At 36.0% G+C, this 18,385-nt stretch overlaps 1 protein-coding gene across 1 annotated transcript; it reads left to right on the forward strand.

Moving 5' to 3' along the window:
* Positions 1-8,369: 8,369 nt before the first annotated feature.
* Positions 8,370-15,012, forward strand: LOC149549106 (14-3-3 protein 7-like). The gene is made up of 7 exons (XM_089792549.1): positions 8,370-8,486; positions 9,488-9,794; positions 9,976-10,063; positions 11,929-12,038; positions 12,160-12,308; positions 14,333-14,379; positions 14,571-15,012. Exons 1-7 carry the CDS (start codon positions 8,414-8,416, stop codon positions 14,574-14,576), a joined length of 780 nt encoding a protein of 259 aa, XP_089648675.1. The 5' UTR covers positions 8,370-8,413; the 3' UTR covers positions 14,577-15,012.
* The last annotated feature ends 3,373 nt before the right edge of the window (positions 15,013-18,385 follow it).

Here is an 18,385-nt window from a genome sequence, read left to right on the forward strand (position 1 = left end):
GGAATCTTTATTTCTTAGACAAAGTATTTAAAAGATTTGCTAAAAAGATTTGGTTTAGAAAATTGTAAACCTATTGGAACTCCTATGGTAACTGATCACAAGTTATCAAGCAAGGATGAGACACCTACTGTTGAACAAAAGAATTATAGATCTATGATTGGAGGATTGTAGTATTTGACTCATAGTAGACTTGATATAGCAAATGCAGTTGGAATTGTGGCAAGATTTCAAGCTAATCCTAAAGAATATTACTACATAGTAGTAAAAAGGATATTCAAATATCTAAAAGGGACATCTGATTATGGCATTTGGTATGATAGAGCAATCAATTTACTCTTTTCACTTATATTGATGCTGATTGGACCGAAGATAAGGATGATAAAAAAAGCACCAATGGAGGAGCATTCTTTCTTGGTGGAAGATTGGTTTCTTGGCTTAGCAAGAAGCAAGATTGCACCTCACAAAGCACTGTAGAGGCAGAATATGTTGCAGCAGCGAACAACTGTAATCAAGTCATATGGATGAAGTAGATGATGAAGGATATTGGAATTACATTCAAAGAACCTATTATCATTTACTGTGATAATACAAGAACAATTAACATGTCTAAGAATCTTGTTTTGTATTCTAAGTCTAAGCACATCTCTACAAAGTATCATGTGTTGAAAGAGAACATTGTAGAGAAAGAAATTAGACTGGAGTACATTAACACTAAGGAACATATTGTAGACATTTTCACAAAGGCCTTACCAAAGGATATGTCTAAGTACCTAAGAGGTATGCTTGAGGTTATGCCCCTGCTTATTTTAGAATAAAAGATGTAAAAGTGCATCAATCTAGGGTGCATAACATCATTGTTAGACTAGACTAAATGCTGATGCTTCCTTAATGGGGGAGTGTCTATAGTGAATAGAGTCAACAAAGGACTCTTGGTAATTGGTAATTGGTATACAACAATGTCTTTAGACACTTGAGTTGTTTATGGAATTATATACAAAATTGTAAAGCAACAAACTGGCTTGTGGTCGTGCTGATTAGATGTTCAAGAAAATTGAACTATTTGTGTACTATCTTTGACATTGATGTCAATGGGGGAGAAGTATGGCATGAAAAAAATTGTACTATGGAGGAGAAGTGTTGCAATAAAGGATTTGCATGAAGCAAGATTTGATTGATGAAGAGACTTGTTGGTATTCTTGGAACTAAACGTTTTTCATCTATGTTGTCATAAATGCCAAAGGAGGAGATTGTTAGCATGAATGTTGATGCTATGGGGGAGTATTGCAAAACATTGTTATGATGTATTTATAACTATGTTTGTCATTGATGACAACATAGTAATAAGTTTGTAAAAGACTGACAGGGTAGCAGACTATGATTTCTGTATTAAGGACATTATATTACTTATCTGCTTATGCATAGTTACCAACACATCCTACATTATGTATTTGCTACATGAACAAGTGTGCAAAACCTGAATCGATAGTGTATGGAAGATACGATTGACTTACAGAGAACCATATAGAAACAAAGTATCAAGAAAGTAGTTCCTATTGCATAATTGCTACAGCTCATCACAATTGCAGTTAAGGGTTGTGCAGTTAGTTGGAGACAATTTACTAACTGCTGATGATGTCAGAAAGTGCGCATGTACAAAAGTCACACGTATGAAAGTTTTTGTATAATTGTGAGCTGACAACATTGATTAAATGGGCATTTAATTTAATTAATGTATGATAATAAAGTGTGAAGCTGACTCAAAGATTTATGATTGAGCATGGTACAAAGGGAAGATGTTTTCATGTTTTGCAAACATGATGTGGAAGAAAAGACTTGCAAATTACTAAGCGACAGAGCAAAGTGATTTACTAATGCGTATAAGTGACCTTAAGGGTTATTGTTACTGATCACACAATTCTAGATCTAATTACATGATCTAAAGGTGAAGGAGTCTGATGTACTGGATAGAGAAAGAAGTAAAATCATGTCACACATCTTTTATTCTGAAAGGAATAGTACCGAGGTCAATTGGATAGTGGGTTCGTTGATCTGATCCTGAAGCTATTTGGATAGTGGGTCCAACTGCCTTCCACAACTCCTAACAAGGTTGGCCCAACTCCTAATAGGGTTGGAATCTCTTAACAGGGATTCAAAGTCTCCTAATAGGGACTCTTGTACTAAATGTTGTAATAGACTCCTAATAGGGTCCATCCTCTAATAAGGAATATTCATGTTAGTACATCATTTTGTGGGCATCATTCCCACTGGTGCTTTCCCTCTTATCAAGGGTTTCCTTAGTTAACATATCTGGTGGTATTGTGTTCTTGTTTACTTTGGTTGAATGGTTAAGATTGTTTAAGAGATAAATGTTTCAGATTGTTATATAACTAATTCACCCACCCCCCCTCTTAGTTATATTGGTGGACTATTATTTCTAATACACCGATCTGCCAACTCCACCACCTCAAGTTGCACTGCCATCACTCAACCCAAGATCCACACATGCATAGCTCATGCTCCACCACCAAGCCACCTTCAACCAACCACTTGCTTGCAGTCACATGGGAGTCGAGGGCTTACTTTTTAGCCCTTTCCAATTTTTTGGGGGGTTTGCAATTTTTTTTGCCTTCTAGAGGCCTTGTTGATTTTTTGGCTCTAACTTGGAGCATAAAATATCATTTTTTGGAAAATAAAATATCTTGATGGACGTGATCATGTAGGTATTTTAAAAAAAATTCTTCTAATTTTGTACCTATTTTTAGTCAAAGTTCAATGATTTTTTCAACATTCTAGGGGGCATAATTGGCTCATTTTAGCTCCATTTTTTGATCTAAAAGAAGCGCCAGAAAGCCCTTCTTGAGCACTATCCAAATTATCTTTTATTTCTATCAGTATTTTTTAAAGGTACATGTGATTCTCAAACTAAATATTTTTTTTTCACTTTGCTTGTATACACATTCTAGCATCTAGGGTTCAATTTTTTGCATTGTGGGGGGTGTTTAATATTATTATTTCCATCATTGACATTAGTAAACCAAAATTGTTCAAAAAAACAAACACCTTCTAAAATAATGGCGAAGACCTCTTCTTGTCTAAAACTTCCGACCCCTCATAACTATCACACATGAAAGTCCCTAATGACACAACTTCTCTGGTCAAAAGGGTTGTGGTATTGTTTAGACACAATACAACTAGTTTTACAGAGGCCTTTTGAGGTCATGCAACATAGGAACAAGATGGATGAGGCAATGGGGTTAATTTCTTTATAAGTATCCGACAACACATAGTTTCATCTTGATGGGTGCAATACCCCTCTAGCTATGTCGACCAAGCTTGATGATGTGTTGGGTACAATGAATGAGTTTAGGGTACTTCAAATTAAAGTAAACCTTACCTCTCTTATACCATATTCTTTTCCTTTCATTAAGGACTTCTTGATGAAGTTCAAACAACAAAGATCTTTATTACAAGGTTGTGGGAAAACCGAGACTGACACTTAGTCCATTTACTTGATTCTTTCTAAGCTTTGTGAAATATTTTAGATTTTTGCTTCTACCTTCCATTCCACCACAGATGCTTTGGTACTAGATTTACCATGCCATCCTTTGAGGTTTTTTGCGATCATTTGACTCGAGAGCAAGCTAGTCTCTCTTATTTGGACTCTCTTAGATTCCATCTATTGCATAAGATTACTCTTCAACATTGCCTAACATTGTAGCTCCAAGTATCGAGTCACCTAGTGCAGTTGTTGAGGATATATCAAAGGACACACATCTCCTCTCAGATGACAGATTCAACACACTTGTTATCCCACCTTCACTAGAGATTCTATTTTAGGATTCTCATGCATTCTCCTTTGAGCATTAGCTAGGACTTCTAGCTTCACCTTACATTCAAGGGTTTCATCCTCCTTGTCCAGTGCCTTTATTTCTTTTAGATTGGAGCCACATTGGTTTGTTCATCAACATAGGAATTCTACCATTCTTGGGGGGCTAAGGAGTCTCGATCCTCTATCATGGGGGGTTTAATTATACTTATGGTTTTGAGAGAGTCTCTTGAGACATATCATTTGTACTTTCCTTTCTATCTCTTTTTGGAGTAGGGTTTTTTTCCCATTGGGCTTTCTCTATTTCTCTGTTTCATAGAGATTTGGTCGTGATTGGTTACCTCATTAGGCCTTGTTGTCGGGACCCAAGTTTGCTTTTAGCATTGTAGTTTCCTTGCTTTTTCATGCATTGTTTGTAGCTTCATTGTTTCTCATCTTAAGGGGGGTGTTAGAGTAAAGGATTAATTTAATTTAATTTTGTTAAATTACCTTTTGCTTCCTTCTTAAGATTTCCCTTTATGCACGTGCATTCCTATTTAATAATTAAATATTAATTATTAAATGTCTTTTACCTCTTATGGGTTCCTTTTTAGGTTTTACAATCTCCTTCTATAAGGATTGATCAATTGTAAATTTTAATTCATCCTTCCAGTTTGATCATATATCCTTCCATATTTTCATAGCCAAACCCTTGCCTTCTCTTTGTCTTTTATTCTCTATGACAAGTTCTTGCATGCAGGGGTTCTTCAAGTTTTGTGGATTTGTATTGCTCAAATCCTTCAGTTTCCAATTCCTATCAATAGTTTAAATATTTGTTTTGTAAGCAGCAAATAAGACATCATTCCTCTCCAGAAAATTGAGATTGAAATCTAGAAAATTGATTTTGAGGGCCATTTAGTCCCACATTTGGAATTCATTTCCAATCAAATTATCAAACCAATATGGTCTCATTTCAAATCAAAGATGTAAGTATGAGCCGTGACCATTTTAAACGAAGATTTTTATTAAATTTGATGCATTGGAATCAACACAAAAATTTCATGTGAAAGATCTAGAACATGAAATTTAATTTGCATTTGATGCATGAGCATCTTGCATGGGAAATTTAAAAAATAAAAAATAAAATTGTGGAGGAGAGAGAAAGTGACGAAAATAGAAAGAAAAAAAAAATAGAAAAAAGAGAAATTTCTATTTTCAAGGTGCATAGGTGGCGTAAATAGAAAAAATAGAAAAATAGTTGTCATTCCATTTATCGAAGTGTGTAGGTGGCATCTTAGAAGCTTTTGGAAAGTTCTTTAAATCATGCATTTAATATTTGTTGTGATCCATAAATGTAATTTTCTAATAGGGCCACATGGTGGTGCTTAGTTTTATTTGGGTGGGAATTTAATTATTTTTGTAAGGTAGTTGCATTTACCTTTTATCCCACATTGGTTGTGCTTATAATGTCTTGGGTTGGAAGTCCTTATTTAAGCAAGGCATATGAACATTTGTAAGCAAGCTCTCGAGGTGTAGCTCTTCAAGTAGAAGTCTTCAAGTGTAGTTTCTTGTAGAAGTTCTTGGTGTACAAGCTAGTTGGAAGCTTTCTCATATTGTAAGAATTTGGAGTTCTCTCATTTGGAGAATATTGTAAGGATTTTTAAGTATAATAAAATTACTTGGGAAGCATTTTATCTTTGTCTCCATATTGTTGCATTCTTGGTAGTGAGTTGGTAAGGGTGGCATGGCCCTTCATCAAGTGGTATCAGAGCAGGAGTTCTTGAGCATGTAGAGAGATTGTTGAAGTTGTGGCAGTTTGCACTAGGACCTTGGGAGGACATGCAAATTGATCGATAGATATGGAGATGGAAGACTGATCTTGTTGAGGCATGATTGTAGAGAGCTTGTGGATTGCAGAACCGTGGTCTTGGACTTGTGATGTGGTTTTTGATTGTTCATGCGAGGTGACAGGTTGCGATCTGACTTGCAAAGAATTCAAGGTTGTCAAAAGGAGCGTGGAAAGGATTTGTTGTAGAGTGTTTACGAAGATCTTAGTAGATGGCTCCAAGAGGATTGGACCTTGGGATGATTGCGAATCTCTGTGATGTGGTGGAGAGGAGGTTTTCTGAGATGACTGCTCGGCTTGAAGCTAGCTTGGTTGATCGAGTTAGTGATGGGGTGAGGAAGGAATTTTGTGAATGTTTGCAGAGCTAGAGTCTACCAATTTGGTAGAGAGTTGTTTGGTCGGTTAAGAGACTTGTTCAAGAGAGAAGATGACATCACAAGGTTGAGGTGGAAGAAGTTGGTTTTGTTGATCAATTTGTGGAGCCTGATACAGAACTTGCAAAGCAGTTGGAGGTTGTTGCTAAGGATATTCCTAACCTTGTTGATGTTGGGATGGAGATTGGTTTTCATGATCAGTTGGTTGAGTTTTACATGGAGATTGTGGAGCACTCAGTCGTGGATGATCTAGTTGTTGATGGTGATGATTTGTATGTTGTAGAGCATCTTGTTGTGAGTAATGAGACTGCTGGTGTTGTGAGTTTGGCATATGTTGCCGAGGAGTTATATATTGTTGTTGATATGGAGTTTGTTGTTGCTAGTGTGGATTCACTAGTTGCTGATGTGGATGAAGGTTTGTTGATGAAGCATTATGTTCAATTTGTTCTTGGGAGTGAGTATGATGATTGGATGGTTGATATTCTGGTGTTTGATAGAGTGATGCATATGTGGATGATATGTAGATTGGTTTTCTTGTCTCGGTTGAGGTGGAAACCTTTGGTGAAGATGAAGATGGTTGCAGATCTTTCTTTTGGCATCAAAGTGCGAGGCACACTTATTTTTAATCTACCTAGGGGGTCTGATGCAGGAGCATATTGCATGGGAAATTTAAAAAATGAAAAAATAAAAAAAAATTGTGGAGGAGAGAGAAAGTGACGAAAACATAAAGAAAATAAAAAAATAGAAAAAAGAAAAAAGAGGAAAAGATGAATTTCTATTTTCAAGGTGCATAGGTGGCGTAAATAGAAAAAATAGTTGTCATTCCATTTATCGAAGTGTATAGGTGGCATCTTAGAAGCTTGTGGAAAGTTCCTTAAATCATGCATTTAATATTTGTTGTGATCCATAAAGGAAATGTAATTTTCTAATTGGGCCACATGGTGGTGCTTAGTTGTATTTGGGTGGGAATTTAATATTTGTTGTAAGGTAGTTGCATTTACCTTTTATCTCACATTGGTTGTGCTTGTAATGTCTTGGGTTGGAAGTCCCTATTTAAGCAAGGCATATGAACATTTGTAAGCAAGCTCTCAAAGTGTAGCTCTTCAAAGTAGAAGTTTTGAATTAGAAGTCTTCAAGTGTAGTTTCTTGTAGAAGCTCTTGGTGTACAAGTTAGTTGGAAGCTCTCTCATATTGCAAGAATTTGGAGTTCTCTCATTTGGAGAATATTGTAAGGATTTTTAACTATAATAAAATTGTTTGGGAAGCATTTTATCCTTTTCTCCATATTGTTGCATTCTTGGTTATGAGTTGGTAAGGGTGGCATGGCCCTTCATCAACATTAAATTGGACACATTGGAATCCACACAAAGATTTCATATGCAAGATCTATAACATGAAATTTAATTTGCATTAAATTGGATGTATTGGAATCCATACAAGCTCAATATTAGTTATAACTCAAAATAGTGCATTTAATTCACAATCAAATTCACACACAATCATGTGTAATGGATTTCTAATTGGTAGTACTTCAAAATGACGTAATTGTTATAGGTCTGAGAAATGACCATACGTTAACTTGTAATTTCATGTTTCACTATAAATTCCTCATATTTCTATCTAGTTTAAAATAAGTTTGTTTATATGTTTTGATTACATGTTTAATAAAAAAATTAATACTATATGATTATTCAACTATCACAAAGTAGAAACCACTCATCTCAAATTATTCAAGATTCCGAATTTGAGATGGCTCAGATTGAAAGCTAATTTTTTCTTCTATAAAAATGGAATACAACATAAGAATATTCTTATAATCACATCAAACATATGAATGTTGCTAGGGTTTCCCAAAATTACATCAAACATATGAATATAGCGCACTCTTTGTATAGGAAAATGAATAGATAAGTGCAAACATAATTTTGTTCATATCCATATGAGCTTTGGGGAGGGTTCCCGAACTTCCCCCATTGCAAAGTGAGATGTCAACATTAGCTAGTTGCATCTGAGAAGTTTAGCCTTGACTGGGGCTCTCTGTTCGACCCCGGGAAGGGCGATAACAGCTGGGTATTGGGTGATAATGGCCCACCTAACATCATCCGTGTTGGGCATGCAGTCATCACTGCCAACTGTCGGCGATAGAAAGGCTAAATTAGCTCCGCTCACATCACCCATCCTTTATAATAGATTACTGCATGTTAGATGTAACCTTTCTCCCTCACATTGGGCGGTGCAGATCCAATCACAACTTTCCTCCTTCAAAGCGACCCAGACCGTTTGTTAAGTTTGAATCATCCTCCACATCTTTAGGTATATAACATTCCATTTTTTCTCTTCCCCTGTCCCTCTTGTTTACAGTGTAGTTTCATAGTTCTTCAGAACAATATGAGTACCGAGAAGGAGCGAGAGAATCATGTTTACATGGCCAAACTAGCCGAACAGGCCGAGCGATATGATGGTATGTTGTTTCTTTGTAAGACTCGGGGTTTTTGATCTATTAGTTTTCCTAGGTACCTGTTATACCCATCTAATTTGAATATCTCATGGGAATTTATTGGTGATCACTATTTTTTTGGATGCCAGCATCGATTGTTTGGATACCCATGAAGTTTTGCTGTGTATAATGCTTACTGTTTTTCAGCATGGTGGTCAGAAATAACCATAAGTTTATTTAAAAAGGAAAGTTTTGCAGTCTCCTGCAGCAGTTTTGCAGACTCTTGGGGCCCTCATCTAGTTTAAACATGTCAAATAAGTTGATTACAGGGAGGTTGGTTGGGATCTCTACGTTTTTCTGATATTATATTAGCTTTTTTTTCTGTACGTATGATGCTCATTAGGTTCTGGATAAATCACATGAGATATGCATGAATTTTTAAGTTTTGGGTAGTTACAAACTTTTATATGATACCCATGAAGTTTTGGCTTGGTCACGGAAATTTTTAATCATACCCATGAAGTTTTAGGTAGGTTGTAGATATTTCATATTATATTAATGAAGTTCTAGGTAGGTTAGAGAAATTTAGGGCAGATCTGCGGTAACGAAGGTTGGTATACAGTTAAATATCATCATGTTTTTGCTATAGGAAAATAAACCCTCTTTTCTGACAGTGGATCTCTTTTCTAATACCCCCATGGATTGTTTTCCGCAATATATAGACTTGAGTTTTTGGAGGGTCACGGAACTTTTAACGGATCTACAATTTTGAAGCTTCCTGAATGGATGCATTTCATTTCTTTCTACATCAAACAATATTCTAAAATTTGATTTGACGTCTCTGGCTATGAATGCTGTATGTTGAGGTTGTCGACTTCTGTCATTTGTTGTTTATCACGGTGTCTTTTCCTTGAGAAAAGTATCAATTTAACCTTGAAATTTTTCCTTTTAAAGAAAAAGGGAAAATAAAAGGTTCTTCAGGACTTTAGCAGATCTGTAATTTTGCATTTTATCATTTGTTGTAGAAATGGTGGAATCCATGAAGAAAGTAGCAAAGTTGGATGTGGAGTTAACAGTGGAGGAGAGGAATCTGCTATCTGTAGGCTACAAGAACGTCATTGGGGCGAGGCGAGCGTCATGGAGGATAATGTCTTCAATTGAGCAGAAGGAGGAAGCCAAGGGCAATGATCAGAATGTGAAGCGTATCAGGGATTACAGGCACAAGGTGGAAGAAGAACTTTCTAAGATCTGTCATGACATCATGACCATCATTGATGAACACCTCATTCCTTCTTCCAGTGTTGGTGAATCCACGGTTTTTTACTACAAAATGTAAACTTACTAGATTTATATCTCTTTTGGTCATTTTAAAATTTGTATAATTAATACCAAGTATTTGACAATGGGGGTCATGGCTGTTAACATTTATTATCTTGGTGAGTTCATGGCTGTTAACATTTATTATCTTGGTGAATTCATGGCTGTTAACATTTATTATCTTGGCGATGTTCAGGAAAGGGGATTACTATCGTTATTTGGCAGAATTCAAAACAGGAAATGAGAGGAAAGAAGCATCTGATCAGTCTTTGAGAGCGTACCAGGTAGAAAGCCTAACTAAATTTCTAGTATTTTAAATTTTTAGCATGGAATTTTTCGTTTTTGGAAGTCAGGGTAATTGTGACAGCAGGTTTACAAGTAGAATAGATGACTGGCCCTGCAATTATGTGGAGAGGAACAGATTTGATTGTGGCATTAATTAATTTGTTGAACGATAAAGTCAGAGCTAGCTGCCCATTTCATGGATCATACAGTGTCAGCTGTTTTTAAATTTTAATATATTATTATCTCGTTTTCTTCTGATGATGTCATACTCAGTTGTTATGCATTTGATTTTATGTAATTTTTTGTTTTCAAGAGTCCTCAAGGACATGGTTGAAAATATCTGCTATATATTGCTAAACTGCTGATATATTGCGAATCACTACAGGAAATGATACAATCACTCAAAACATCGCAGCTGAGATTTTCATTGTTGCGTGACAATGTTTAGGGCCAAATATGGTTAAAATCTGCGTGTTTTTCTTTCAAAAAATTGGACAACAAAAAGTCAACCCTAGAATTACTTAAAACATAAAAATTTAAATGTGAAATAGGGTTTGCTGATTGGTTTTTCAGTCCACAACAGTGAGGCTGCGAGTAATTACTAGTATTTAACAGTTTAACTCAAAACTTTGTCAATACATGATAGAAATCTCAACTCAGTATTTGTTCTACAAATTTGGTGTATATGCATGTGTTTCTAAGAATATTTTAAGAAATTCAATATTTTCAAATGTTTGATAAAACTGATGTTTTATTACCAATTTTTTCGTTGAGCATTTGACAAATCCGAGTTTTTCAGTTTTATGGGTTGCCTGAGTTATTGCCGAGTCTGAGTCTTTCAAATGAGGCCAACCCAAATGTATGCAACCCGTTCCTTGGCTGTGTCAGCCCTAAATAGTGGATCTACTTAGACAGGGGGCTTCTTCAGTCATTTAGGTGTCTAGGGTTCGTACAAGATTGGGTCCTTTGCTATACTCGAAGTACTGTCATTCTCCCACAATTTGCCTTTACAATGATGTATAGAGGAATGGGTTTGATTTTGGCTATACATAAATTTGTTGGAGGAAGAATTCAGAGCTGGCTGTCATGGACCATACAGGTTTGGCAACTTTTAAAGATTGTTTTTTGCTTTTTTCCTAGTGAATGATACAGTGGTCACCCTTCCTGGATCATACTTGATTGATATATATATATATATATATATATATAAGATTTTGTTGCTTTTGATGTTCAGCTTCTTTATTTAAATTCTGCATGGCTATTCCAAATGTAGACAAGCTGTTGCTCTGCTAGGTTTGCCTTAAATAGTGGATTCACTCAGGCATGAGCTTATTTCAATAAATTTCACCAATTGGTTAATTTCTTTTATCTCCAAAAAATATATTCACAAATACTTAAGTTTCTATTTATTTTTTAAAAGTGCCTGCTTTCTGCTTATATAACTGTACCTAGACATATTTACCAAGATTTACTATTACCAGTCATCTGTTGTATGTTGTCTTCTCAAATATTTGCTTTAAAAGTTCACAGATTGTCTTTTGGATGAAAAGCTATTCTTATGTTAAAAACCCTTCTAAGTTTTCCACATGCAAAGAAGAGGAGAACTTGGTTTTTTCTCTTAAGGTTTCCATCATTTTATTAGATTTCGTCCCATTAGTGATAAATGAATTTGTTAATAACCACAGTAGTTTGCTTCTTTATATTGTTGTTATCATTTGCAGATTTGTTCTGTTATGTGGAAAACAATCTCGTCATTGTTACCAAAGTTGTTTGTTTCCTTCCTATAACGTGACAGTTGTTAAGCTACATAAATGTTTGCTTTAATGAGTTTGGCTAGAAGAATAATTAGTCTGTATTGCTGCAGACTGCTTCAACTACTGCTGAGACTGATTTAGCTCCAACTCATCCAATCAGACTTGGACTGGCTTTGAATTTCTCTGTTTTCTACTATGAGATACTGAATTCACCTGAAAGGTACATACTATGTCATCTTTGAAATGAGTATTACTAGAGAATTTGGCACACCAAATGTATTTTATTGATTGAAACTGTTCAAGGTGATGTTATACTAACTTATATGAAATATATATTGCAGGGCTTGCCATCTGGCCAAGCAAGCTTTTGATGAAGCAATTGCAGAACTTGACACCTTAAGTGAAGAGTCATACAAAGATAGCACTTTAATTATGCAGCTCCTAAGAGACAACCTCACTTTATGGACCTCTGACCTTCAGGATGATGGAGGTAAAATTGAATTTGTCGCCAACTATTCAATTTTAATTACCATGTCATGTTTCTTTATTGATGGACTGTAACATCCTTAGTGATTAAAAAAATCCATTTGGATCATGCTAAATATACCAAAGTCGAGCATTGTTGTCATTTTGTTGAATGCAGTGACCTTTTGCCTTTTGCTATTCAAATCTATATGTTTGTAACTTCAGAACCTATTGTCTTTTATACCTAACCAATTCAATTTACCATCAAAATATATAAGGAAATGTCCCAGAGTTGTATATTTGCCATGCACACTGTCTCACTTCAGTGGTGCAGGTATTTAAAAAAAATGGCAGAAATGGATATCATCTGTAGTTGCTTAACAGGATTACATTTCATTTGTCCCACTTCATTGCCTCTCTTCACTTTGTGAGAAACTTATCTAATACATGCAATTTTCCATCCAATACTCTTTTTCTAGATCACAATGTCACTGCTTTACGGGAAAAATCTGTCTTTGTTGACTCTTAAGTCTTAATCAAAATATCTACATAAATAATAATAGTGGCACTTCACAATGTAAACAAGGAGGTACTTTCATTTCTTTAATTATTTTCTAATTTTTTTTTTGTGGGTGGTTCAAAAGCTGTCATTGGTTTTTAATTTTTTTCAAAATATTCTTTCAAGTGGACATCCTAAGAGTTACAGTGATATGACATTCATCATTTTCCATCCAATGCTCTTTGTCTAGATCACAATGTCACTGCTTCACGGGAAAAATCTGTCTTTGTTGACTTTTAAATCTTAATCAAAATATCTACATAAATAATAATATTGGCACTTCACAATGTAAACAAGGTGGTACTTTCATTTCTTTAATTATTTTCTAAATTTTTTTTTTGTGGGTGGTTCAAAAGCTGTCATTGGTTTTTAATTTTTTTCAAAATATTCTTTCGAGTGGACATCCTAAGAGGTACAGTCATTCATCATTTTCTTTCTTATAATTTGGACTGATATGTTTATATTGCTATGACATGTATAGTATCTGATCTGACAAGCATGTTGATACACTGGTTCTTCTTGTTATTAATTAGGCTTGGAATATCACATTCATCACTTTGTTATGAAGCTTTGGAATGATTCCTTCATATCAACTTTTGATATATGGGATCTGCTCTGAGAAACATGTTTATGTGCTATCTTTACTGTTTTTGGTTTATGGTTAAAACTGATTGTTGAAATTATCACATTCACCATTTTGTTTTGAAGTTTTGGAATGATTCCTTCATATCAATTTTTGATCTATGGATTGGCTCTGAGAACATGTTAACATGCTATATGCCTATATCTTTTTGGTTCTGGGTACCACCCATTGTTGAAATTAATGCATTCACCATTTTGTTTTGAAGCTTTTGAATGATACCTCCATATCAGCTTTTGATATTTAGGATCCGCTCTGACCACATGTTTATATGCTATATATTTATGGTTTTGGGTACTACCCATTGTTGAAATTATCACATTCACCATTTTGTTTTGTAGTTTTGGACATATTATTATCAACTTTTTGATATGCTCTGACACGCATTTTTTTAATATCATATCGTTATGATACTAATTAGGGTTGAAACAATCATGATCACATATACTATGTCTGATTTAAATCAACTTCTGGTGCACAGGTTTGCTTTGACAAGAATGATCTTATTCTCTTGCTTGTTGCTACAAATTAGGCTTGAAATTATCACATTCAATTGTTTATTTTCATGATTGGAATATCTTTACAATCGGCTTTGACAAGAATGTTCACACACTGGTGCATATTGCTACTAACTAGGGTTGAAATCATTTGTATGCTAAATTATTATTGTTGATAGTCAGCCTTCTATTATGGTATTAGTACGACGTAGCTAATGTAATTCTTCTATGCACAGGGCAGTCTTAGTATAATTTACCTTATTTTCATGTTTAGAGGGACTGTTTATTTTATTTTTTATGTTTTTACTTCTTCCAAATCCTATTTTGAGGTTTTTAAGTAAATGTGCTTTCAGGTGAAGATCAGCCCAGGGCAGAGAATCCTGCTGGAGAAGATGAAGAGGTAATTTGAATTTAAGTTGTGTTTGTATCTTGGAGATTTTTGCTTAGCCATTAGACAATCTTCCATCTGGCTATTTTCTTTTAAGATGCTTGTGTTTTTTCTTATATCTTTGAGTGAATCGAATAATTATGCTATGTATTGTTTACATTTAGTCAGACCAATTGAGTTACATTTATCTTGAGATGTTGCAGATGTGAGCAGACACACAGAGAAAGTAATGCAGCTGCCTGATCCACGCACTTGCAATTATCATTAATGTACTCTATGGAACCTTTAAGATTTTAGTTGTTGCTTTGCAGTCATGAATTGCAAATTTGCTGCCTGTCTTTTGTATCTGATTTCCCTGTAGATGTTAGAGAGGGGTTAAAAAATTAGAGGACATTGTGGGTCTAAACAGTGTCTGTTCAAAGCTTCGGATGCTTCAATATTTAATAGAGCCCCAACATTGTTTGCAGTTTTTAACTGTGAATTTTGAGACCGTGGGTGTGCTATGTCATTATTTTGAAGGATACTATAGCCCTTAGTTTTTATTAAATGGGCTTTAAATCATAGAAGACATTAATCATATCATCATTTTCTACCTCACTGGAAGAAATAATATTCTCTTGTATGGATTACATGATTTTACTTTAATTTCTCTCGTCTCTGCAAGGATATCATAAATGGCCACAATGTGATTTGCATATATTCATTTGATGTACAGATATCATTGTGGCTAAAGGTTTGTAGAGAAACTCACTTAGCAAAATTTTGATTTCACTTTTCTATATAAGTGATTTTTGAGAACCTGCATACAAAATAGTTAATCAGCATGTCATTAAATGGATTGTAAAAAGCAGTCCCTTGTTTTGTAAATATTCTTTATTGAATTTCTATCCTTTAGGCTTTTTAGACCCAAGTTTGAAAATCATAGCTGGCAGTTTTGGTTGTGTACAAGCTGTGTAGGAAAAAAGAAACTCTTCTTATATTGGTATTATCACGAGGAGGAACAAAAGATCATGGTTTTGGTTTTTTTCTTGTCCGCATCGGCCATTTCTGTAATTGCTACTTATTAGTCTTTGCTTTAGCTTGCAAGGTATTCTAAAATAGTGTAATTTGTTTACAGCCAAATGGAAATTATTCATTGGACTAAATTGTTAAGACATGAGTAGTTAATATGGATGGGAAAGTACTCCCTCTTTGACAAGTGAGCTGTATAAGAATATATGGTAATTCTTTGGAGTGCACAACCATCAGATGTTGCACCCTGGTTGTTAGCTTTGTCTTGTATGCATAGAATACTCGTGCTGAATGAGTGGTTCATGCTCTGATCTTGTATGCATAGGATACTGGTGCTGAATGAGTGGTTCATGTTCTGATCCTGTATGCATCGAACATTGTAGTTACAAAAGGATTGTGGTTTTGTCCATTGTTCTTATGTGCATGTGGTGCAGATGCAATAAAGATAATTGGCTTACCATGTCAGAGAGTTGTGCATGATTGGAGTTGGGGTGTGTGGGGTGTGCATCATTAAATGCTACTGAAGGAGAGGAAAAGTTGTTTTTGAGTATGTAGTCTATCATGTTCTCTCCCATTTGTGGGTCAAGTAGGTTCTCAGTTGCTGAGTTTGAGAGTGTACAGCTAAGAATTTTAGAAGAGTTGAGGAGAAGACAAGTTTTGGAGTGTTGTGTATGTAGTCTGTGTTATATATTTTGTCACCTCTTTGTGTCTTTGAACTACCAATAGATCCTCCATTAAACACAATATTGTTTTAGTTCTTGTTATGGTATTTGAGTGTTTTGTCTTGCAGTATATATGTTGCATAGTAAATTGTTTTAGGTCTGTTATGTCATTGTTCAGTGCTTTGTTGTTCAATTTGAAGGTTATATGGTCTTAGGGCACCCCCTTTATTGGAGCACTTAGCTACAATTGTCAATATGGTATCAAATTGAGGCATTTCTTTGTGGAATGGTGTTAAATTAGTTTGATATGTGAGCTTAAATTATCTTCCAATCTCTAATTGGGTAGGTGTGTGAGTGAGTGTACATAGACTGTGTTGGAAAGCAAACTATTGAATCAATGAATTTTTCTTTTCTTTGGTAAGTAATATATAGAAGGCTTAAGATAGATGTAATAGGGGGCGGGGGGGTGATTAGAAATCATGGAAATTATTTGTCCAAGAGTTGTAGATAATATAGACTTTGAGGCTTTTGAGTTGCATAAGGATGAGGTTGATGAAAACTTGGAAGGGGTAGATTGTTGTCAGTAATTTTTGCATGATGGGTGGTAAGCTTTCCATGTAAATCTTGAGCTATATAAATTTTTCTTTAGAGCAAAGAAAAAGTTACTCTTTCCCCTAAAATCTACCTAGATGAGGACTTCATTCGATCACAGAGCAAGCTTGTGTGCTTGTGGTAGCAAGACAAGAGGGTACGTATGCGGTCATTAAAAATTTTAAATTAGTAATCCACGATACCTTTCCTATAGGTTGGGTTGTGAGGGCGGTCTCTAAGGCCAAATGATTGGCTCAGCGGTAGTTGAGCAGAGGCTCTTTGTGTTTCAACTAATGGAATGGGAATGGTATCCTTTGGTCTATGCTTGGCTTACTTAATGATGCTATTGGTTTTGTCGACCTTTTTATTATAGAGATACATGAGAGCCCCATGCATTCTCTTCCTAGTATTTTTGGCTATCAGTAGCTCTCATTTTTTAAAGAAGTTGAGTGCTTTGGTGGGGCCGCCTATCTTATTTGGGACCACCTTTTTAGTAAAATTTCCTTGGTTCACTCTGACAGCTATGCTAGATTCATGTGGATTCACATTGATCAAGGAACCTTGCTCTATAGAGATACTTATATTGCTGTTTGTTACTTCCAGTCGTAATTTGTTACAACTATGTGAGTCCTCTGACTTGGTGGTTTTGAATGGGCTCTCTTGTTTTTTTGGATCCAAACTGTTCACTTGTTGGCCACATGGTGGTGGTGCTAGCATTGTTGACTATGTTCTCTCTACTGCCTCCTCCATCTCTAACATTTGTTGCTTTACCATATCTTGCCTTCTTCTGGTTGACCATGCCCTCCTTAGCATCACCCTTAAGGGAACCCTAACATCTTCTCCCCTTTGCTTATTCGCTTTTTCTCGCCCCCCTCTTCTCCCCACCCCATGCTTGCATCTCTTTTCACTTCTCTAATGGTGACGCAGAGCTTTTCATCCACCACCTTAGATGACTTCTCCCCCAGGATTCCTTCCCTGAATTCGGGGACGTCACCTCCATGTTCCACTCCCTTGTGTCTACCTAGTGGGAGTCTGCCTGCCCCTCTCTCCATTCTCCATTGCACCTCCTCGCTCACCCCTCGCCCCACTCGCAGGTTTTGCCCCATGAACTAGTGGGTTTGATGAGGACTGCAAATCCTTTCATCACATGCTTCGCTTTGCTCCATCCACCACTTCTTCCTCCTCTTCCTCTCAGCTTAGGCTCAACTACTGCCGCTTTCTTTGCCATAAGAAATAGAAGTTCACTTTACTGCAGTGCAAATTTCTTTGTGCCATGTTCTTCATCCACCACCTTGGATGACTTCTCCCCCAGCACCCCTTCCTTGAATTCGGGGACGTCACCTCCATGTTCCACTCCCTTGTGTCTACCTTGTGGGAGTTTGCCTGCCCCTCTCTCCATTCTCCATTGCACCTCCTCGCTCACCCCGCGCCCCACTCGCAGGTCTTGCCCCATGAACCAGTGGGTTTGATGAGGACTGCAAATCCTTTCATCACATGCTTTGCTTTGCTTCATCCACTACTTCTTCCTCCTCTTCCTCTCAGCTGAGGCTCAACTATCACCGCTTTCTTTGCCATAAGAAATAGAAGTTCACTTTACTGCAGTGTAAATCTCTTTGTGCCATGTTCTTCCAATCTCCAAAGCTCTTTTGGTGCACCATGTTTCCTCACCATCCTCCCCCTCCCTCTACTCTGGAACTTCACAATCTTGACTCCCACATCTCCACCCTCTATGATATTCCTGACCAGCCCCCTCT

Source organism: Cupressus sempervirens, chromosome 7, assembly GCF_028749045.1.
Source record: "Cupressus sempervirens isolate cs-2001-9-10 chromosome 7, ASM2874904v1, whole genome shotgun sequence".
Lineage (NCBI taxonomy): Eukaryota > Viridiplantae > Streptophyta > Pinopsida > Cupressales > Cupressaceae > Cupressus > Cupressus sempervirens.

Excerpts from the sequence above, each read along its gene's own strand:
- LOC149549106 (XM_089792549.1), top strand. The coding sequence starts at position 8,414 with ATGAGTACCGAGAAGGAGCGAGAGAATCATGTTTACATGGCCAAACTA. Across the intron at positions 8,487-9,487 it reads ACAGGCCGAGCGATATGATG|AAATGGTGGAATCCATGAAG; the intron begins GTATGTTGTTTC and ends CATTTGTTGTAG. Across the intron at positions 9,795-9,975 it reads ACGGTTTTTTACTACAAAAT|GAAAGGGGATTACTATCGTT; the intron begins GTAAACTTACTA and ends GGCGATGTTCAG.